General features: G+C 37.3%; 2 protein-coding genes across 2 annotated transcripts; one reads left to right on the top strand and one right to left on the bottom strand.

Annotated features, from left to right (window-relative positions):
• Positions 1-3,441: 3,441 nt before the first annotated feature.
• Positions 3,442-7,464, top strand: LOC145124243 (3-oxoacyl-[acyl-carrier-protein] synthase II, chloroplastic-like). The gene is made up of 14 exons (XM_079059509.1): positions 3,442-4,067; positions 4,648-4,853; positions 4,943-5,146; positions 5,240-5,350; positions 5,444-5,539; positions 5,658-5,703; positions 5,957-6,036; positions 6,121-6,189; positions 6,283-6,367; positions 6,470-6,624; positions 6,702-6,782; positions 6,899-6,958; positions 7,041-7,194; positions 7,283-7,464. The coding sequence occupies exons 1-13, from the start codon at positions 3,686-3,688 to the stop codon at positions 7,155-7,157; spliced, it is 1,692 nt and encodes a 563-aa protein (XP_078915635.1). The 5' UTR covers positions 3,442-3,685; the 3' UTR covers positions 7,158-7,194; positions 7,283-7,464.
• Positions 7,465-8,147: 683 nt separating this feature from the next.
• LOC145123956 (ARM repeat superfamily protein) lies at positions 8,148-13,328 on the bottom strand. The gene is made up of 13 exons (XM_079059146.1): positions 12,744-13,328; positions 11,365-12,432; positions 10,880-11,290; positions 10,626-10,804; positions 10,406-10,556; positions 10,123-10,329; positions 9,929-10,042; positions 9,683-9,844; positions 9,489-9,617; positions 9,302-9,403; positions 9,130-9,209; positions 8,925-9,056; positions 8,148-8,812 (listed from the first exon to the last, which is right to left on the bottom strand). The coding sequence occupies exons 1-13, from the start codon at positions 13,254-13,256 to the stop codon at positions 8,248-8,250; spliced, it is 3,813 nt and encodes a 1,270-aa protein (XP_078915272.1). The 5' UTR covers positions 13,257-13,328; the 3' UTR covers positions 8,148-8,247.
• Positions 13,329-23,524: the final 10,196 nt, after the last annotated feature.

Here is a 23,524-nt window from a genome sequence, read left to right as displayed (position 1 = left end):
TTAACTTGGTTGACCGTTGACTTTTATGTTGACCATTGACCGTTGACTTTTATGTTGACATTGACCGTTGACTTTTGACCAGTTTAACTTTGGTTTTAACTTGGAGGAATTAGGTTATTGACTAAGGTTCTACCTTTGCTTGGTGCTAGTTGGTTCGTAGGAGCGATCAATACAGGAAGTGAGGGTGCTGCTATGTTTTCCTTGGGTCTTCGATTCAAGTGAGTTTCCTCACTATACTATGTGTTACAGTGTATATCATTGTGTGTCACGATATAAGAGTAGCAGTATGTTGGTTAGAGTATCATTAGGTTGGTTATTGTCTAGTGGAGTTCCCTAAGGGTTGTATGTAGTCACATAGGATAGCCTGAGAACAGTTGATCTAGGCTTTCTTACCTGTTCCTTGTTTGGTTGTGGATCTAGAGTGGGATCATCTGTTCGAATGTCTATCTCACCTGTAGTTACATATAGCTATGCATTCCTTGAGATCTGTTGTTCGTGGCATAGTGTACGGTATGAGGCCTGATATGCGGTAGTGAGCTGTTAGACAAGTAGACTAATGTAGAGAGTTGCATGTGTTTATGTGTTCACTTGATTGCTTGTTTGTTACATATGTCGACATATTGGGTGGTGGGTTAAGACGGTCCTGCTTTGTGTTGTATCCAAGATACCCAGGCAGGCCACAGGGGCGGACCTAGTAGGTGTCCCGGTGTTGCACCGGCAACACCTACTTTTTCTGTCCGTAGTGGAAAAAAATTTGATTTTTCGATTTTTTACCTATTTTTTCTACATCGGCAACGCCTATTTCAACCTCGACAACATCTACTATGTATTCCTGCATCCTTCCCTGACAGGCCAGCGGTATGTTGTAGACTAGGTGTGGATCAGTTGTAAGCTCTGGGAGAGAGAGAAAAAGAAAGAGAAAGAGAGAGAGAGAGAGAGAGAGAGAGAGAGAGAGAGCAGTCCAGGTGTACTGTAGGATTTGCAAGGTGGTCCAGTCAAACTGTAGGCTCAGGAGTAGTCAAAGTGTGTTGTAGGCCTTGCGAGGCAGGCCAGACAGACTGAAGGCTTATGTGTGCATGCATTGTATGTATATTGTGGTATGTTGTATTTTGGGGGAACTCACTAAGCTTTGGCTATTTGTGGATTAGATATTTTTCAGGTACTATTGGTGATCGTGGGAAGGCAAAGGCGTGACTGTACACACTCATCAGTAGCAGAGTAGATTCCACATTTATTACATTACTCTGATTTTCAAACAGTTGTATTTTGGAACAAATGGTTTTCTTAACTTGGGTTATATGAACATATTGTTTTATTTTAATTAAAAATGAAATTTTTTGTTGTGAAAATGGGGCGTTACAGTCTTGAATCTTCTAGTGGGGTTCCAAATAAGGTAAGTACAGCATGGGAAGAGCGCAAACATATCAAAATTTAACAAATGATGGGTTGATTATGTGTGTGGTGAAATGGGATAGTTTCTTAGGAAAACTACATTTATTTTGTTATGTAATGGTTATGTATTGACAAACATTTCCTTTATGTCCGTTTATGTTATGTTTTTTATAGTGAATTCTTATTTGTTATGGATATGATATGTGATGAAATACTTATGTTTGTGTTACTTATGGTGAAACCCTAAAATGTTTGTTGAAAAGCTTATTATTAGTGTGAATTATAGAAGGATGATACTTGAAATTAAACTACTATCCTAAAGATGTGTTATGAACATTGTGTTTTCTTAATGTAAGCCTACATAGTACAATTGCGTTGATCTTGTTGGTTCATGATGCTTATTCGAATTCCATAAACAAAACAAGCAACATAAACATTTAATCAAAACACATCATGATCAAGCCATTGGATCTATGTTCATATATTCAAGCAATAAATGTTAAACTACAAGAAGGTTTGTGTGTGTATGTACTCCTTTCGAAGATCAAGAAGCAAACACAATAGAAGGAATGTACAATCCATTTATCGAGGTCACACCCTAAAGCAACAATCCGAGAAAGAAAGCATATCAAACCTTTGTCTTTTGCTGAACTAGCAAAACCGAGAACCCTTATGGGGTATGTATTCCCAATCAACGAAAAGAGAAAATGGGAGGAAGAGAGAGAAATCGAGATTAGGATAAGTCTCTCGTGGATTGGCTTACCTTTTTATACTTACATAATCCATAGAGCTTTCCTTTCTCTAAGATTTGGTTTAAATTAGGCAACTATCCGATTAATATAATCATCTTATATACTTACCTTCCATAATTTAAATCTTTGTCTTATAACAAAATAAGTTCATCTCTTTAAGACTTTTAGTTTATAATTATACCATCAACTGATTTATAATAAACTAGTCCTTATATTTATTTATTTCTTGTTGTTGGATTGAGCCTTATGTGTAACCCAATATGTTTATGTTTTTACAAGTAGTATTACTAACTTGTTATGTTGGTGCACATATGTTAAACATATCCTACTTTTCCAATCACCAATATACAAAATTTGGAAATAAAACAGTCCACGCCCGTAAGTGTCTTTCATTTTCATTACTTGAAACATGTACTTTACATTTCCACACAAAGACAACATGCAACATACGACCTAAATTTCCTAAATAAACATGAACTAAACTAACTATTTCATCTTTTATGCAACCTTACTAAACCAAAATTTGCAAAGAGTATCCACTATTTCATCTTAACCAAATAGTCCTTATAAAATGTTACATTCTTCAGTTTTGTGCAACAAAAAAGTTGTTATCAGCTTCTAGGGCATTCATGGAATGACAAAGTCATAGAATGGCATCGATTGCCATTGGACACATTGGTGGACCAACCTAGTGAAAAAAATCCACATTTAGTACCCTTTCATTACCACTTCGGAGAATTAGTAAAATCTTCGCCCATGGTTGTTGGATGTCCAAGAGGTTCGTGTTATAGTATATCGACCATGTGCATAAAAGCCATTTTCAAATGAGAGGATTTACATTCGATAAATGTTGAAGAATAAAACTGAAATCCACTTATTGTTTTTTCAATAAGCAACTGGAAATAGATAGGGACGAAACGATATAAATACTCTTATGTGACTTTCACACGACACATGACAAACAAAATAAAGAAGAAGTGATGGACATTGATAATATTGTTTCAATTAGGGACCATCTTTGCAATAAATAAAATCTTTATACTAGGGTATTATATTTGATAAAGTTCATAATTTTTTTTTTCTAATTTATAATAGTACTTGTACTTTGATAAGCTTTATTGAAATATAATTGTGTACTAAAGATAAGGGTATATATTGTTGATAATGGTATAATCGGAGGGAAAGAGGTGGAAGATGTGGTGACATTTGGTAGAGCTAGAGAGTACACGGGCCCACTCTGGAAGTGGGCAGTGGGGTGAGTTGGACGGACTCAGATTTCCGCCATGGCTCCACTCGATTACTTGGCCTCTTCATCACAACACGCGAACCACGTATCTCTCTCTCTCTCTCTCTCTCTCTCACTTGTTTCTCTCAGATTCAACGCACTCAGCCACCAGCAACAACCCTCCTCTGTCTCTCCGCCGTCACGGCCTTACGCCAGTTTCACTCGACAATCCCCCAGATAACATATATATTACGACAGAAGCAGACACCCACATATATGATTCAGTTTGAAGCTAAATAAACAATTAATCACTGAGATGGAGGCATCCGCCTCTTCCCTGGTTTGTACATGGATAGTAGCGGCCTGCATGTCTGTCTCTTGCCAAAACGACCAACATCCCTCGTTGTTGTCTTCTAAGCCACAAGCAACCAACACCAGATGGGCTCGCAAACGGAGACTCTTATCTAAATGTAACGCCAGCGCCAACGCTAACGCCAACACCTCTTTTCCTGGTTTTGGACGATTAACTGCTACCAATACCATTGAGGGTTTCATGTCCTCTTGTTTATCTCCATGCGATCGATACAATAGCTCCAATGGTTTTTCACTTTCCTCTTCTGATTTTTTCGGTGCTGCTTCCCTTTTCCGATCCGGAAATGTTCCCCTTGGTGGCAGGCGCCGCCGCCCCCTCCGTTCAGGTAATCTTCTCACTTCTTATCCCCTTTCTTTTAATTTATAAATCAAATCCGCTTCAGTGGTACCCCCATTCTCACTTGTCCTTTAATTTGGGATTCCGTTTGTTTCTTAATTTTGGGTGAAAAGGTTTCTTATCTCAAAACCCCAACAAAGTTTTACTCTCTTTACACTTTGAGGCTTCAGACACTTGCTTAATTGGATTCTATTCTATTCCCGATCTCACTGAATTGAACTTTTAGTTAATGCAGCTGGTATAAGCTGGTATGCTTGATTGTTCAAAACCTAACAGATCTTTTAGCATAATAGATAAAATGCCAGATTGATAATGGAGTTGCAAATTAGTCTAACCAATTTAGTTTCTGTAATTTCTTGTTCTGATTTTTTTCAAATTTGGGTATATGCACACGCATGCAAATATATATATATATATATTCAACTTTATATTAAAGTCTATGCAGGTTTGGTTGAAGTTGGTTGCATTAATTCACATTCTCCTCTCTCTTTATCTCATTTACTTACGCATATTAAGTCTTCATGATATTATTAGTCACCAACCAGATTCTTGGTTTCTTAAACATGTAGGTGAAGCAATGGCTATAGCCATTCAACCTTCAATGGAAACAGTGACAAAAAAGAAACCACCAACAAAACAAAGGCGAGTGGTAGTTACAGGAATGGGTGTGGAGACCCCAATTGGTAACAATCCAAATGATTTCTATAACAATTTGCTAGAGGGTGTTAGTGGCATTAGTGAAATTGAAGCCTTTGATTGCTCCAACTATCCAACTGTATGTCTTTATTCTTACCCTTTATTGTTTTTTTTATAAAGTTATTGATTAGAATCAAGTCATTAACATAACAGAGTTTAAATTTACAGAGAATTGCTGGAGAGATAAAGAATTTTTCAACAAATGGATGGGTGGCACCAAAATTATCCAAGAGGATGGATAGGTTTATGCTTTACATGTTAACTGCTGGAAAGAAAGCTCTTGCAGATGGAGGGATAACTGAAGATCAAATGGATGAATTAGATAAAACCAGATGTGGGGTTCTGATTGGCTCTGCTATGGGGGGTATGAAGGTAATTTCACAAAGAAAACATATTCTTTATTCTTTCACTTCTATTTCTGTATCTTAAGAGTTTTAACGCATTCTTTGTTTTATAATTTCTTAGGTTTTCAATGATGCTATAGAAGCTTTAAGGGTTTCATATAGAAAAATGAATCCTTTTTGTGTACCCTTTGCAACTACTAACATGGGGTCCGCAATGCTGGCCATGGATCTGGTGAGCAGATTTTTATGATCCTAAAAGGATTTTAAGCATTCAAGATTCTTGTAAATTGTAAATGATGTTCATTTGCATATTGTTGTTCTTCAGGGATGGATGGGTCCAAATTATTCTATCTCTACAGCTTGTGCCACTAGCAACTTCTGTATATTAAATGCAGCAAATCACATCATCAGAGGTGAAGCTGTAAGTGACTTTTGTTACTCTATAATACTTCTAACTACAAAAGAAAAGAAAGTCATTAATTAAAATTCCAAAATAGCTATTTATGTTTAGTTATCTAACAGTGTAAAGAATCTTGCAGGACATGATGCTTTGTGGTGGCTCAGATGCTGTCATTATACCTATAGGTACTACTAAATCTTTTCTTGTGTAAGGTGTTTTTTGTCTTTTTGACTTAATGAGCTTAATAGTTTTAGCACTTAATCTAGACAATTATACATGGCTATTTCTTTTTTTATTTACTTAATCTAGACAAATGACTTCATGTATACCCATTTGCTGTTCTTCTTTCCTCACAATACTCGTATTGTGAAAGTTGTTAGAGAATAAGGGTAAAATGGTCATAAAAGATAAATATTTATTTCATTATCCATGGTGTAGGATTGGGAGGATTTGTGGCATGCAGGGCTTTATCTGAGAGAAACAATGATCCTGCAAAAGCATCACGTCCATGGGATACGGTAATATTAGATATTCTTTTCTTAAAATATAAATTTTATACCATTTAAAAAATGTATATAATTTTGGTTATGATGTTTTTACAGGGGCGTGATGGATTTGTTATGGGTGAAGGAGCTGGAGTTTTGTTGTTGGAAGAACTTGAGCATGCTAAGGTTTGTTTTTTTTTTAATTGTAATGATATTAATATGGTTTTGGTAATAATTTATTTTGTATTTGATGTGATTAAAAATGTTGAAATTGGACAGAAAAGGGGTGCTACAATCTATGCAGAGTTTTTAGGTGGAAGTTTCACTTGTGATGCTTATCATATGACAGAGCCTCATCCACAAGGTAGAAAGAAATCAATAATGAGAGATATGATAATACGAACTAATTTGTTCAAGAAAAAAAATGGAAAGTAATTGATTTTTTTTTTTAATTATGTTTTATTAGGTGCTGGTGTGATTTTATGCATAGAGAAGGCGTTATCTCAAGCTGGGGTGGCAAGGGAAGATGTGAATTACATAAATGCCCATGCCACATCAACGCCAGCTGGAGACCTTAAAGAATATAATGCTCTTCTTCATTGTTTTGGGAAGAACCAAGATGTGAGAGTTGAGATTTAATGAAAATATTTTTAGTTTTATTGGGTAATTAATTGATTATGAAATTTGAATGTTTGCAGTTGCGAGTGAATTCTACAAAGTCCATGATTGGCCACCTTCTTGGAGCAGCTGGTGCTGTGGAAGCTGTTGCAACTGTACAGGTAAACCAATACTTACAGCAGTATGCAATTTGCCTTTTCATTTTTATTTTTTTCTTGAATATTATTGGATGCCATAAATTTAATAATGGTATTGAATATTGATGTTGTTTTGGCAGGCAATAAGGACAGGTTGGATTCATCCAAATATCAATCTTGATAATCCAGATGAAGGGGTGGTATGAATTATATAATTTTTTTCTATGGTTATTTGAGAAATAAAAATTCTTTTATTACAATAATGACATATGATGAATGCAGGATACAAAAGTGTTGGTGGGGCCAAAGAAAGAGAAACTGGAAGTGAAGGTGGCGTTGTCTAATTCATTTGGATTTGGGGGTCACAACTCTTCCATATTATTTGCACCTTTCCAATAGACAATACTTGCTCTTTATTCAGACATGATATGACATGGTAAGATGACCCCACCCCACCCCACCCCACCCCATTATTATTATTATTATTATTATTATTAAACAGTGGTGTATATCTGTTGTTGCAGGGGTGTGTCTGTTTGGAAAAAAGAGAAACAGTGGAAGATGAAGGAAGAATGAAAGCTAAATGGCTAATGCTAGTGAATGCTGTTCTTGTAATGATATTCTTCACCTGACTGTTGTTGCTTCCATCTGTGTACTTTGAAAGTAGATGAGAATGAATGAAATATTTTGTTGGATTTTGATGTTATATGTATTACTTTTCTTTCATCATATGTTTTGCCTCATAGACAGATAGTCGTTTAATTAAGGGTTATTTTTTCAAAAGTTTCAATAAAGTCCTAAAAAAAAATTTGAACAAAAAAGTCGCAATATTTTGAAAAAATCATATAATCTATCATTTGCTGTTCAAATATAAAAGACTTTTTCGTTAATTTAGACAAAAAAATCAAAATATTGGGATTTTTCTGTTAAAAAAAAACTTTAATGACTTTATTGAAACTTTTGAAAAAAAAAATCGGATTTTTCTGTAGATAACCTTTTAATTAATGGTGTGTATTATTTATTTCCCACACCAGATCCAAGTTCTCAACTCTTTACAGTTCAATCTTTACTAAAATTTTCACCCCCCCCAAAAAAAAAAAAAATGTTAATTGTAAGAGCTATGATACGTTTAAAATTGAGTTAAGATTTTATTTCTTTTACTTTAAATCTGAATCTGGTGTTGGAAACTGAGGTTAATGGTCGATCAACAATATAATAACTAGTTTTGTAGAGCGTTTTCACTAAGATGACCAACAAAATAAGGTTTCGATCATAGCACGTGACTTCGCAAAATAACTTTAAATATTATTTAGCATGGATACGGACTTTTTTGCAAAATGAAGGATTGTTACTCGTATATGATAATTTCAAGGAAAAAGGACATGAAAATGCAGTCCAAGCAAACTCATCTATTATATAATGTTTTAAATAGAATAAATATTTTTGTATACACTCAAAAAACAGCACATCGTCTAGCCTTGAAAATAAATTAATTAAGCTGTCTTTTTTTCCCTTTCCCATTCCCTTTCTTCTTCAACTTGAAGGCCTTCATTTTCAAGGCATTGGACACACTCTGGCCTTCCATCATCTTGGACATTTTCACAACACTTGACATCCCTTTCCGGGCAGCTGCCCGCTGCTCGGGTCTCCTGCTGACCATCTTGCGATCCAACGGCCAATAAGCATAGGGCTCCAACTTCCCTTTCCTCTTCAAATCCCCACCTGCCTTTTTACTCTTATATTCCCCACCCGTATACGCCCACCCACTCTCCACTTTCCTCCTCTTCTCTCCTCCTTTCCGTGACTTATTACCTCCCGACACCTCACTCCTCGCATCATACTCCTCCGCCACCTCGCGTTTCGTCTCTTCTTCGCGTATTATCAGCCGTCCATCATCATCTATCTCTGGCTCATCCTCCGACTGTAATTTCCGCTTTAAACTCTGAGATGATCTCAGGGACAATCTCGTCTTTTCACGGTCCATTAAGTCCAGCGGCTCATCCTCTAATCTGTCGAAATCGTCTTCTGGTAGCCTCTTCCCTGCTCTCTTGGACCTGCAAAGCATATCATGACATTACATTAAATTACATGTTTGGTCCTTGGGCATACCTGATTTTTACAAAACTGGTCCAAAAACAGTTATTATGTTGGGGCCAAAGCACAAACCGGATTGAAGGATTCTTGGAGTTGACCAAGCTGCGTCGACCAGAAACCGCATGTGTATGATGCATGTCATCTGAATTCCCATCCTCAGTTTCATCATCAGAGAATATTTTTGTATGATTCCACCTGCTCATCCTGTAAATTATATATAAAATTATAAATAATATCTAAAAATATCTTTGCTTAAAAGACAAGAAGCGAAAAGAACCTGGAGGTGGTTGCTTTTGACATACGAGATTTGGTTTCCTCAGTGTTAGCAGCATATTTTCGCTCATTCCGTTCCTTTGTCTGCACTCCATTCCATTCCATTCCAACTTGTTTAATTTTAATTCCAAATTAATTTCTTAAAGAAGAAAAAAAACATTAAATCTTCAACAAACCTTTCTAATATTAGTAAGCAGCTTCATATGTTCTTCGGGCATAACTTCCTTAACAGCATCAATCCCACATTTCTTCACAAGCATTTCAAGCAGCAGCTTCACCTGTAACAACATATCATCATCCATTCCATTTATTATATTTCAATAACAATTTATCACAAGATATAAATCCAGATCTTTCACTAACCTTTGCCTTAAAATGACTCTTGTTCGTACTCTGCCAGCTCAGCAGAGCCTCCACCATGCCCTTCATATGCATTTGCAACCCTTCAGCTTGTGATTTTGCAACTAATACCTTTATCAAACCTAAATTCGCCTGCACCAATAACAACCATATTAATAGACACTTAATATAAAATAATAATAATAATAAATACTTACTTTAATTATCTCTCTGTTTTTTCTTTGAAGAAGGAGAAAAGCGGATGGAAGAACACTGAAAGCAGTGGATACAAGATCAGTAAACTCATAAGTCAAACGAGCTATGCCTTTGACCGCTGCACTTATCATGTGAGGTGTCTCGCCAGCTAAGCCACCAGCCACCTGTATCAAAAATAGCAACCAACTTTTTTTTAAAAAAAAAAAAACCTAAATAGAACCCAAAATGTCTTTACAAAAGTACATTACCATATTGAAAAAGCTATACAAATTCTCCTTGTTTCCACCCTTATCTTCATCCACACACGCATGACCAATTTGGACAATAATATCATATGCCCTATTTCTTGTTTTCTTGTTAGCCTGTAGATCATAAAATCAGCCACAAATAAAAAAAAATAAGCAACAAAGTACAAAACTTCAGAAAGTTCTAGAAATTCTACCTCTTTGAGTCCAAGTACAATTTCTGTCAAAAAAGAAGCAACAATTTCACGCTTCATCTGTTCTGATTCATCCTTTGAGACATGGACAATTATGAAATATAAACAGTCAAGTCTGTGTCTTTTGGCTGAAAAATGGCATGAATGCATCACTTCAAACATCAGTTTGAGTAAATCTTCAAGCTTTCTTGCAATGAAACCATCAGCATGCTGTCAAATCAAAAAAGAATGTAAAGTTTTAATCTTTATGTCAAGATTATGTTAATGGTTTAATTAAAATAAATACCTCAAGGATTGTTGAAAGAACTTTGTAAGCCTTCTTTTGAATTGAACTATCAGTGTCCTTCAATGCAGGTTCTATTGCAACAAATAACAGGTCAACTTCTTTTACACCTAACCCAGGTAAAAGTGCAACTGCCAGGTCATATAATTGTACCCTGTAAAAGAAAAATACAAACATGTTAGATTATTTTATAAAAACTATTAGTCAAACGAAGAAGCTTTACCTTGTTTGTGACAAAGAATTTTCATTCGATGATTGGTCTACTTCCATAGAAGTAGAATTTTTTGTATTTTGTGCTTTTCCAGCCTCTTCTGTGACCTTCAATAGTTTCTGCATTGTGGTCTTGAAAAACCTTGAGACTACACCTTTCTCAGCTATAGATGCAAAGTCACCAATTGTTTTCTACAAAATGGAAATTTTAATCAACCAACAGAGGTTCTAAATTCTAATCAATTACAAAAATGCCATCAATCCTACCTGTAAAGATCCACCATCATCTTTATCAGATTTCATGAAAATTCCAGATAGTGTAGACAAAATATCACGTGCAGAGGACCTTAACACATCCAAATTACAAGTTGCAACTTCTAAAGTGTAGCGGGAAACTGCACGTTGTTCACATACACTGACTTTGTTATCAGAGGGTTGACTTTGACTTTCCCCATCCACTATTCTTTTATTTTGTCGAATGAGAGTCTGTAAACTGGAGCATACTACTCCACGAAAATCAGGTTCTTGACGAAGAGAATGGCATAATGCTTTTTCTAAATCACTGAAACTTTCAGCAGTATCAAGAGGGTAGTTGCAAAATGAAGGCAATAAAGACCACAAAGAATATATAACTCCATCAATGCTTCTAGCAGAATGAATTCGCCCTTCTTGCTCATGCTGTTGCAAGCAGACATGTAAGTAGAAAGAACAAGACATAAAACAGAAAGAAAAGATTCAAGAGCACTTATTACCTTTGCAGATTTCAGCTTCAATATTCGAATTGTATCGAGCAAAGATTCACTGAAAAAACTTAAACGGGCACCCACAATGTTTTGCTTCAAGATAGGGAAAAGCCAAACATTGGCATTAGAGATGTCTTCAGCTTCTAGATTTAGAGGTAGAAATCTTAAGAAGGTTTCAGGCCCTAATGCAATTACAGCCATTCCCATGCAATCATGCAACTGTTTCCTGTAAGGAAGATCTTCATCACGCAACTTTTGTATGTCTTCCAAGCTCTTAAGAGTGGCCTTTAAGAAGTAAGAGCTGAATTCACCTAGTTTATCAAACATTGCAGCCACAACTTGAAATGACATGTCCCAGACTGCAGCATAGCTATAATCAAGTAAACTCTCAACTGTCGCACAGAGTTTCTCAATTATGGTGGGCCCAGATTTTCTCCCACTTGTCTTAATCTGATCTACACCCTGCTTGATTAAGCTATCATCAATGCATGTATGTATTAAGCTCTTGAGTGCCTCCATAGCAACAACCAAAGGCTCCTCATGCTCAGAAGCTAAAATATCTCTGAATGCACTGAACACAACTGGAAGCTTGATAACACAAGTCTGTCTGTTAAGAGAAAAAGCTTTCTTCATCCCTGAATCCAACAGTCGTGCAGTGAATGTCAAGTTATCACCAGACATCTCATTTGAAGAGACTGAGACAGCTAATGAGCATAACAAATCCATCAGTACTTCAGGAGAGACCTCTACAGTTGGTTGGAGGCAAAGTAAATACAAAGCATCTGTAATTCGACGTGTAGCTGCAGATTGGTGTAGTGCTAGAAGAGATTTGAAGTAGTTCAGAATCTTTGTTGAGAACTTGACAGACATAAGGGGAAGAGTATCTTTCAGAGCATCAAGAATATATAGGACCTCTTGAGCTCTAGAACCTTCTGAGGTGTTGGTATTTGATCCTCCAGCAAGTAGAAGAAACCTCTCAAAGGTGCTTGCAATGGCTTCACTAGCAGGTGACAACACTGGTGTTTCCCTGAAGCCTTGCATTACATCACGGAGACAGATATGTGATTGCCTTCTTACCTATAAGAAGAAGACATGTGTTATTCTAAGCTTTCTAACTATCATAACCATGTGTCAAGATGAACTATGAAGGAGTAATCTTGCTGCAATATAGAACAATTCAGCTAATCCATTTACTAGCTTCTTAGGTAAATTTCCAGTTAACAAATAACTTTCACTCACAAACATAAACAGGAATCAAGTTTGGATAACTTGATGCTTTCTCAAAAGAAAAAAAAAAGTATCAACTAGAAGTAGAATACTAGTACTCCAAATATATATTCAAAGATGCAGATGTATGTGTTCAAAGAAAGCTTGCAACAAAAAATCACCTTGGGACGCGAATCTGCAATAAATCCAAGAAGAACTCCAAATAAATGAGAAACGTCAGACCAGCTCATCCTATGACCAACGATTAACAAATGGGAGATGCACTTTAAGCCAGAAGCCACGACGCTATCGGTAACACCATTGGATAGAATAAGACGGGAGATTAGACCGGAAACGTAGTCGGACTCCTTCCTGAGAACAGCAGAATTAATACGGGGTAGGACCATGGAGATGATACTGATGAGAGCATCAATGTGGTGAGACGGCGGGTTGGGGTCGGAAGATGAGAGCTTATCGAGAGAAGTACAGGTGGCGCCGAAATAGGCAAGGGGGGTAAGAGGGTGGTTGAGGTCTTTGAGACCTTGAGATATATCGCCAATCATGGAACACAGGTGGTGGTGTTGGGGGTCTGTGGAGTTAGAAAACCGTGAGAGGATCGAGTTGCAGAAGTCATCGTCGGAGCGATTGTCGTGTTCCATATCGCCGATAAGCTGCGGCATCTCTGGGGCATCCATGAAGAGAAGAGAAGCGGAAATGCAAGGGTTTTGCAGAGATGCCGACTCTCTCTGTCTCGGCGTATTTGCTAGGGTTTTAGGCTAAAAGATTTGAAGATGTGTGAAGCTTAAGACTTAATTTGACGACAATTGCATCACCGGTCCTTGGATTTTCGCTTAATTACACAGATAACCCCTCATGTAAAGTAGCGTTTTTAGGTTCGCACGAGGTTATATTATTTTGTGAGTTACCCCTTCCCGATCAAGTAGATTGTCGGATATTCATCATGTTTTATTGTTTGGAGAGTGATACCTTTTAAATAGCTAAACAATAAGTTTTACCCGAAAATGGTGACCAAATATGCTAAACGATATTTTTTTCTAACCAACATATCCATATTGTGTACATAAGATGGTGATCCACCTAAACATTCGTGAAATTATCAGTTCTCCACATGAACATACAAAACATAACAAAATTTAAGATCTAAAATAATCATTAGTAACCACATTATGTCAAATTCATAACATGTATTTTTATAACAAAATAAATATTATAATTCATAATGTGTAAACCACAACTATCATGACTAAAATAACCTTAAGTGCGAAAACACTTGTAAACTTATGTTTTTCCTATTTCAAGATACAATTCATGTTCTTCTCTTTTCAATTCTAAATGCATTTTCTTCAACATGAGGTAAGTATTTGTAGCCTTATAAAGTTAGTTTCATATCTATTCATCTAAAATATATAGTCATTCATCATGTTCTTTCAAACAAACATATTAAACATAGATGTAAAAGATAACTTCATTACACTTCCTACCTAGACAAACATAAACTTTGAAATTAGAGCATCCCAAAAACCTTCTACCACGGGTCCCCAAAGTATGTGGAGTTTCCACATCATAATCTTTTGATTTCACTATTTCATGTCAACATCCTATTTTATAGCTTAATATAGACAATGACGATGTCATTTAGAAGAAGAAGATAAGAAATAATAGATTATGTTATCACTTTTTCTTGTCAACCATCTATTTTTGTGTATATAAGCATTAACATTGTTTTAAATGAACCACGGTTACCAAAACATTGTTTGAAAATGGTGCTAACACTTTTTACCACTATAATAATTACTAATGGATGTATGGGTAAATATTATACTTTACATCCACCTTTTCCTTATTCGAGATGTCTGAATTCTTTCGGCGCATCTACACCTTCTAGCCCATATTTTATTTCCAATGTTGATTCATTGACTCTTCCTTACACCTTATTATATCATGATTTTGAGATATTTATAAAAGTGTGTTAAATAAACTTTAGATGTCGCAAAAACATATCGATATAAGCATACGGATCCTACTTTCCATATTGTTCTCAAAGTGCATTGTATGGTTTACCGTAAAGTGTGAGACCAATCAAGACTAAAGCCTATATTGACATTATTTTTATTGGAGTATTTCCAAACCCCACCATATTTCTTGCTCTATCGAATGACCAAACAAACTTCTTCATTTCTCAAATGCAATCATTGTTATTAGTTTACTTTTGTTAATCTTTTTCTTAAGGAAAAAAAATCATTGTTATTAGTTTACTTTTGTTAATCTTTCTCTTAAGGGAAAAAAAAAATCGTAATTGATTTACCCATTATTTGTACTTTTGCATGTACTTTTACTTTACTTACGTTATATAAGCCATTAAAAACAAACATCGCTAGTGATTACATGTTTACTTCTAATACTAAATCCATTGCCAAATAACAAAATTATATGAATACCTAGTGAGCACCATCTATTAGGCAGTGGAAATTTTTATCGCCTTATATGCATCATAAATGTTCATGGGGAAAATTTGTTTTTTATTAATTTAATTTCCACTCTATAATCTATGATCACAAACTTGCACACTTTTGTGCGAAATAGTCTTTTTTGTAAAAAAGGTGATGTCACAAATTCGAAGGCCATTTTTTCACGATAGTGTTGATCATTTTGTTATTGACTATTAAAATAGGGTTATCTTGATATTATGGCTTACAAATATGGTCATTTTAATCATGGGCGAAACCAATTTTTTTTAACACGTAGCACAATTTTTTTCCGATAAAATATAACAAGATAAGAAAATAACTAACCTGAGACAGAAGAAAGAGTACTCAAAGAAGTTTAGTATCCAATGTTTTAATACTTGGGCATGTTTATCTTTTTAGATTGGTTATCACCAAGGGTTCAATACCAATGCTCATCTAAGGCAACAATTATCAGCTAAACCTTCAACGACAGATGCAAGAAACACAAAACAATTCAAGAAGCCCACTCGCAAAGCACAAACTCATCAAACTTTTGTCCATAATATTGTGTAACGAGTAAAGAGCATCAATATGGAGTTGAAGAACCTAAACAGACCATGATCACCCTCACAAACCAAAGCACAAAGAAAACCAAACAGAAAAAAAAAAATTGTAACATTCGAATTATTGGTATGTTTTCTTTTTAACCCTTTATGCAAAAATCTTTCATTTTGGTCCATAGCTTAGTACGTGGGTCGTGGGGCGTACCCTATGAGTACGATGAGCGTATTGGCTCTTCGATGGATCATGGATGCATCCACGTACGCTAAGCTTACGTGGGAGAACGCGGGGCGTACTCCGGCCAGCTAAAAACCTAATATGTAGGGTTTTACCCCTATATAAGCTCATTATGTCCCATGAGCCTTGCCTCTTATCAACCTCCATATCTCCTAAACCCTAATCTCGACGCTTAGCCACCATTTTAATGTTCTTGAGCTCTTGTGAAGAATATTAGTGTTTTTTTGTGCATTTTTAAGATATAGAAGATCATTGAAGGTTCATTGCTTGGAGTGAAGCTTAAAGATCCAAAGTTGTCGTCTCTTTTGCAAGCTATTGAAGGTAAAAAGTTTTTAGCTTGACATCTCTTTGGATAGATCTAGTTTGGGATGATTATGGCTCATTCTAGTTCCTTTGGTTTGTCCTTGTGAGTAAAAGTTACTACAAGAACTTAGTCTCTAGATCTGGACGTTTTAGAGGTCCCTAATGCATAAAAATGTCACATTGATGGGTTTCGTGCAACCATGCAAAGTTGATGTCTCACTTAATGGAGCTAAGATGCTAGAATTGGACCTTGGGGCGTTTTTAGCCATGCAAAGGCTTAAAGCCTTCGACTTTATGGATTAGGACTTTAATATGATGACATTTTGTGGATTGGATGATAAGTTCTGAAGTGATTAAGTCGTTTGGGACCAGGCCAGTACGCGGGGCGTACTCCTGAGTACATTGAGCATACTGGCTGCGAACCCGTTTCTGAATCGATCGCGTATGCAGGGCGTACAGGCCTGGTACGCCGAGCGTACGCTATACTGTGGGCCGAAGGAGTTGTGGGCGTGGATCTTTGGGCTATTCTTTGTTTGGGCTTGTCCCCTTAACCCCTATGGATAATTTTTGTACTTTGGGCTTTCGTAGATTGGGCCATATTAGGCTTTAGGCGCCATTTGTCACACCCCCGAACCAGACGACGGAAACGTCTGAGGGCTCTCGTGACTCAAATTGAATATCATCACAATGAATATACATGAAACATAACATAAACCTCACCATGCATCAATACATTACAACTGACATGGTTCACATCAAGTACATTGTTTAAATTTTACATATCCATAACGTAAATTGTTTGAAAGTTTTCAAAACATAACACCCTATCATACTTGGCATTACTCTTCAGTTTACCTGTTACCTGAGAATACAAGTTATTTTGAAAAACGTCAACATGTTGAATGTTGGTGAGTTCATAAGCAGGGTTGTTATGAAAATGTTTTGTGTAGTTTATAAAAAAACCCAGAAAATCCGATATTTTCTGAAAAGACAATTGTGTTATACCAAAGTGTGAAGATCCATAAGTTTGTGCATGAATGATTTCAAAGCGTGTATAAATGAGAAGTTTTGCATTATAGTTATTGAAAAGTACAAGTGAATGGTGTTGATTTCCTCGAAAAATCCGATGTTTTCCGATAAGATAATATAATTGTTTCAAATTGTTATACCGCCACAACGAATGATTATGATTTTCCTTGATTACTCGGATAGTATTGGATTTATTTTTATGTGAGTCGTTATAACCATGCATGATAATGACTAGTTCGTGTCTTGACATTCTAGCGAACGCCGGAATTGATCTTAAGATTTTGTCACCCTAGACTGGCCGAGTCTAACTGTAGCGAACAGCTGAGGTGTGGGGGAGTCACCCCCGTATAGATCTATACACAAACTCTCGCTCTCCCTCCAGGAGACTTTGATTATAACTACAGACTACGAACGACACTTAGAGGTGTCGCCCGTTATTGCTCACTTAATCCAAACGAAATTGATTACTATTGATTAACGACCTGTATTTGTTTACTTGAATTGAAGGTAAGCCTAACAAACGAGGAGAAGAGGATTACAAGGTCCTGCTAATTATGTGTGTTATTTAAGGCTGTTGGTTATACGAAGGACGCGTTGGCCCATTTCACATTTGATTTATTTGACCTTACTAGCAATGCTAATGGGCCACTGAGGCCCAATAGCACATAAAAGCCATTGAGGGTCCTTTAAACATGTAATTGGGTCACAAGAGGCCCAATAGACATGTGTTATCATCGTTAGGCCCAAAAGTCATGTCAATGGGCCACGAAGGCCCAATGAGCATGATTAGGATTTTTCAAGCCCAACTATTTGAATATTTACTTGTTTTAGGTATAGTATAATTGTCGGAAGCTTGATTGAACAATTGTTAAATTCGCAACGGCACGAAATTTGTCGATTGTTTATAACGATATTTGAAAATATATGTATATTCTTCATTCTATTTTCATAAATTGTAATTTGGTATTTTTGACCCAAATATCTTAATAATAAAATAACTGACTCAAAATATTGGTTTGACCCATTCAGCCCTTCTTTAATAAAAATGACAATTTTAGTCCCTTATATAAAGAAAAGACATTTTTGATCCATAGACTTTTTTAAGTAATGTTTTTAGCTCAAAATTTACTCTTTGGCAGTTTCAGTCCCTTCAACAAAGAGTTTTTCAGTTAAAGTCCAAGCTTTTCGCAGCTTTTACAATTTTGGCCCAAATTCCAAAAACTTTACATTTTTGATCCTTTTTGGAAAACAAGTCATTTTGACCCCTGAAATAGCTTTGTTTACCCTTTTACCCCCTGTTTTGAGAAATCTACCATTTCAATCCCTTGAAAACCATATTTTCGCAATTTTTGGGCCTATGGGCCGAAAAGCCCAAAAATTGGCCCATTAAGCTACAAATTACATTTCTAGTCCCTTGAAGAGCATAATATTCATAAAAACATTTATTTTAACTGTTTTGACTCATTTGGTCCTTAAGAAAACCGTGAATGACAATTTTTAACCCAACTTTTGTTTATTTGACAAATATAGTCCAAAAATGAGTTTTATGTTGCAATATGTTTATTATAACTTTAGAGGGTAATTTTTCTTGACTTGTTTAGTGTAATATATTTTAGATCATGTTTATTTTCCTTCTTGTGCCATAAATCTCGTGATTTCGTTCCTTTTTGTTACATATTTACCACATAAACACATAAAATCACACATGCATACATGAAAGCACACATAACATACACATACACATAGATCTACACATTTTACTTGTATTCTCCCCCATAAAACTTGTAAAAACCGAAAATAGAGGGGTATGAACTCACCTTTGCTTGTTGTTTTCGATTTGAAGAAGAAAGGGAAGAGTTTGATGCTATTTTTCGGCCCTAGCAAGCTTTCTTGGGTTGATTTCGAACTTAAGAAGATTCTAAGGAGTAGATCACGAAAATTGTGTGAGTTAGGAAGAAGTTTTGATGAAATAAAGAGACTAGGTTATGGATCTAAACAATAACTTACCAATGATGATGATTATTGTAGAATAACCTTCTTGAAAAGCCCTAACTCTCGAAAATTTTGAAGGAGAAGTGAAGAAGTTGTTGTGAGTTCTTGAGAGAAGCTTAAGTGAATTGTGTGTGTGTGTGTGTGTTTCCTTTGGCCGAGAGATAAGAAGAAGAGAAGGAGAAGAGAGAGAGGTGAAAGGATGGATGCATGGAAGTATGTGAGATTTTCATGGAAATCCCATAGGTAATAAGGAGGTGGCTAACCCTCCTTAATCCCCTAATTTCTCTTTTTTTTCTACTTGGGCCGAGAGAGGGAGAAGAAAAAGAATAATTTGGGCCTTTGTGTTCTTGAGTCCATATTATGGGCCCATTTTGATGATTTTCGGCCCATTTGGTATTTCGAGATGGTTCACGGCCCAATATTCATCAAAGTATGAGTTTTATGGCCCATTGGGGCTAATTAGATTTGTTATGGCCCAATAAGGCCCATTAAAGATAAACTAGTCCATTATAGGCTTATGAGGCCCAAAATGTTAAGTTTCATGCAAATGGGTCCAATTAGGGCCCATTTAAGAGTTCTAAGCCCAAAATAGTCAAATTGGAAGCTTATTGGTCCATTGAGCCCAATAAGAAGATCCTAGTCCAAAATGGACTTAAACCGGGATTTTTAGGGTTTCCAATTTTTTTTGGTTGACTATTTGAATGTTTGTATAGGGTATTTGATGGAATTTTGTTGTCATTGAATAAACACCATACATGCTTTCAAGTTCTAGCTACAATGTCATTCTTTGTTAAGTGTTTACAACGTATCAGAATTCCTAGTTGTGACATCATCCCCCCGTTAGAGGGAATTTCGTCCCGAAATTCATTTTAAAGCTAGATTTGAGGATGTGAGAATAGGTGAGGGTACTTCTGCTTCATCGGGTCTTCGCGTTCCCATGTGAATTCTGGTCCACGTTTCGCGTTCCACCGAACTTTCACAATCGGAATGCGACTTTGCTTAGTACGCTTCACTTCCCTGTCCATGATTTCGACTGGTTCTTCGATGAACAGGAGATTCTCGTTGATTTCGATTTCTTCTAATGGAATGACGAGAGTTTCGTCGGATAAGCACTTCTTTAAATTGGAAACATGGAACACGGGGTGTACACTGTTGAGCTCAGCGGGTAGCTGCAGTCTATAAACCACTAGACCTATCCGAGCAAGAATCTCGAAGGGTCCAATGTATCGTGGGTTTATTTTTCCCTGTTTCCCAAAACGAATCACCCCTTTCCAGGGAGAGACCTTTAACAACACCCGATCCCCGACTTGAAATTCCAAGGGATTTCGCCGCTTATCAGCGTAGCTCTTCTGTCTGTCTAGTGATGATTGCAGTCGGGCTCTGATCTGAATTATCTTCTCGGTTGTTTCACGTATGATTTCTGGTCCCGTTAATGTATTGCCTGGTGTCTGTCCTCTTGCTAGCTGAGTGTCACCTACCTCAGCCCAACACAACAGTGATCTACATTTACGCCCATACAATGCCTCGAAAGGAGCAACTTTGATGCTTGAGTGATAACTGTTGTTGTACGAGAATTCGATCAAGGGTAAGTGGGTATCCCACGACCTTCCAAAATCTATCACACATGCGCGAAACATATCTTCTCGCGTTTGAATGGTTCGCTCGCTTTGACCATCCGTTTGTGGGTGGTAGGCAGTGCTCATGTCAAGTTGTGTTCCCATAGCTTTCTGAAGCGATTGCCAAAAGCGTGAAGTAAACCTACTATCTCTATCTGAGATGATAGATATTGGCACTCCGTGGAGTCTCACGATTTCCTTGATATAGGTCCTTGTCAATCGCTCCATCTTGTATGACTCTTTTATTGGCAGGAAATGAGCGGATTTTGTCAACCTGTCAACTATCACCCATATGGTATCCAAACCATCAGTCGTCTTGGGTAGTTTGGTCACAAAGTCCATACTAATCCTTTCCCATTTCCACTCGGGAATTACTGGTTGTTGTAGTAATCCCGAGGGCTTCTGATATTCCACCTTTACTTTAGCACACGTGAGGCACTTGCTAACGTAAGTGGCAATTTCTGCCTTCATGTTAGGCCACCAATAATGCTGCTTGATATCCAAGTACATCTTATCTGAACCCGGATGGATGGAGTATCGTGTCTTGTGGGCTTCATTCGTGACTACTTCTCTGAATCCCCCAAGTTTAGGGATCCAAATGTGGTTCATGAAATAATATGCTCCGTCCTCCTTCACTTCGAAATTCTTTTCTATTCCACGTAACGCTTCGCTTGTTTTGTTTTCTGTCTTCATAACATCGAAGTGGGCTGCTTTGATTTGCGTGGACAGATGGAATTGAATGGTTATTAAAAGAGTCTTCAAACGACGATTCGAGTGTTCTTTTCGACTCAAGGCATCAGCTACCACGTTAGCCTTACCTGGGTGGTACTTGATTTCGCACTCATAATCGTTCAGCAGCTCAACCCATCTTCGTTGCCTCATGTTTAACTCCTTTTGATTTAAAATGTGTTGGAGACTCTTGTGGTCAGTGAAAATGGTGCACTTGGTACCACAAAGGTAGTGCCTCCAAATCTTCAAGGCGAAGACCACAGCTCCCAATTCGAGATCATGGGTGGTATAATTCACCTCATGTGTCTTTAGTTGTCGGGACGCATAAGCTATCACCTTCCAACGCTGCATGAGTACACAGCCTAAACCCTGATTCGATGCATCACAGTAAACTACGAAGTCCTCTGTTCCCTCTGGTAGTGATAGTATTGGTGCACTGCAGAGTGCTTGCTTCAGAGTTCGAAATGCAGCTTCTTGCTTATCCGTCCATTCAAAGGGTACACCCTTTTGCGTAAGCAATTTAAGTGGCTTGGCTGTTTTGGAGAATATCTGAATGAACCTCCTGTAATAGCCTGCGAGACCTAAAAATTGACGAATTTATGTGGGTGTCGTTGGGATCGCCCATCCTTCAATGGCTTTGACCTTAGAAGGATCCACATGTATCCCTTCTTGACTAACAACATGTCCTAAAAAGTTCACACTATGGAGCCAGAACTCACACTTAGAGAGTTTTGCGTATAGTTTTTCGATTCTTAGGGTTTCTAAGATTTGCCGGAGATGTCGGCCATGCTCCTCTTCGCTTTGAGAATAGACTAGAATATCGTCAATGAAAACGATGACAAAGTTGTCGAGGAATGGTCGACATATTCGATTCATTAGGTCCATGAATGTGGCAGGGGCATTCGTTAGACCGAAGGGCATTATGACAAATTCATAATGTCCATAACGAGTTCGGAAAGCGGTTTTGGGGATATCCTCTTCCCGGACTTTGAGTTGGTGGTATCCAGATCGCAGATCTATCTTAGAGAAGTAACTTGCTCCTTGGAGTTGGTCAAATAGATCTTTGATTCGCGGAAGTGGATAGCGATTTTTGATAGTGAGCTTATTTAGTTCCCTGTAGTCAATACACATCCTAAAGGAACCGTCTTTCTTCTTAACAAAGAGGACCGGAGCTCCCCAAGGTGAGAAACTGGGTCGGATGAATCCTTTGTCCAAAAGTTCGCTGAGTTGGCTGGATAACTCTTGCATCTCCGCAGGAGCCAATCTGTAGGGCGATTTGGCGATGGGTGTAGCTCCTGGCACAAGGTCAATTCGGAACTCGACTTGTCTTTCTGGGGGTATCCCCGGAAGATCTTCAGGAAATACATCCGGGAAATCGCAAGCCACTGGGATGTTTTGAATATTTACCTCTTCTTTGGACTTATCCACTATATGAGCCAGAAACGTCAAGTCCTTCTTTCGTAGATACTTTTGTGCCTTAGTGCACAAGATAAGACGAAGGTTCGTGCTGGGTTTTGTCTCCGTATATAATTAGGGTTTCGCGATTTGGGAGGTGAAGGCGAACGAGCTTCTCGTGACACATAATTTCAGCATGGTGGGGGCTTAACCAGTCCATGCCGATAATCACATCAAAACTCCTAATGGATACAAGCATTAAGTTTATTTGAAAGACGTGATGGTTCAAGGTCAGGGTACATCCGATGTAGATTTCCCCAGTGGATTCTGTTTTCCCATTAGCCATTTCCACCGTAAAGGTTTCATTAAGCTTCTGGGGTTGTTGTTTTAACAAGTGTTTGAATCTATTACTTACAAAGCTTCGTTCTGCCCCGGTATCAAATAGGATGCATGCATAAGTGTGGTTTAGGAGAAACGTATCGGTGACAACAGCGGGATCCTGAACCGCTTCTCCTTGACCCATGGTCAGCACTCTCCCTGCTCCTCCATTCCCAGGGTTGTTGATGTTGGGGCAGTTTCGACGGAAATGCCCAGTCTTTCCATATCCATAGCAGGTGTGGCTTGGTCCCGCAT

Source organism: Lactuca virosa, chromosome 7 (genome assembly GCF_052849685.1).
Source record: "Lactuca virosa cultivar CGN04683 chromosome 7, Lactuca_virosa_CGN04683_v6, whole genome shotgun sequence".
Lineage (NCBI taxonomy): Eukaryota > Viridiplantae > Streptophyta > Magnoliopsida > Asterales > Asteraceae > Lactuca > Lactuca virosa.
This window is presented reverse-complemented; position numbering and strand designations above follow the sequence as displayed.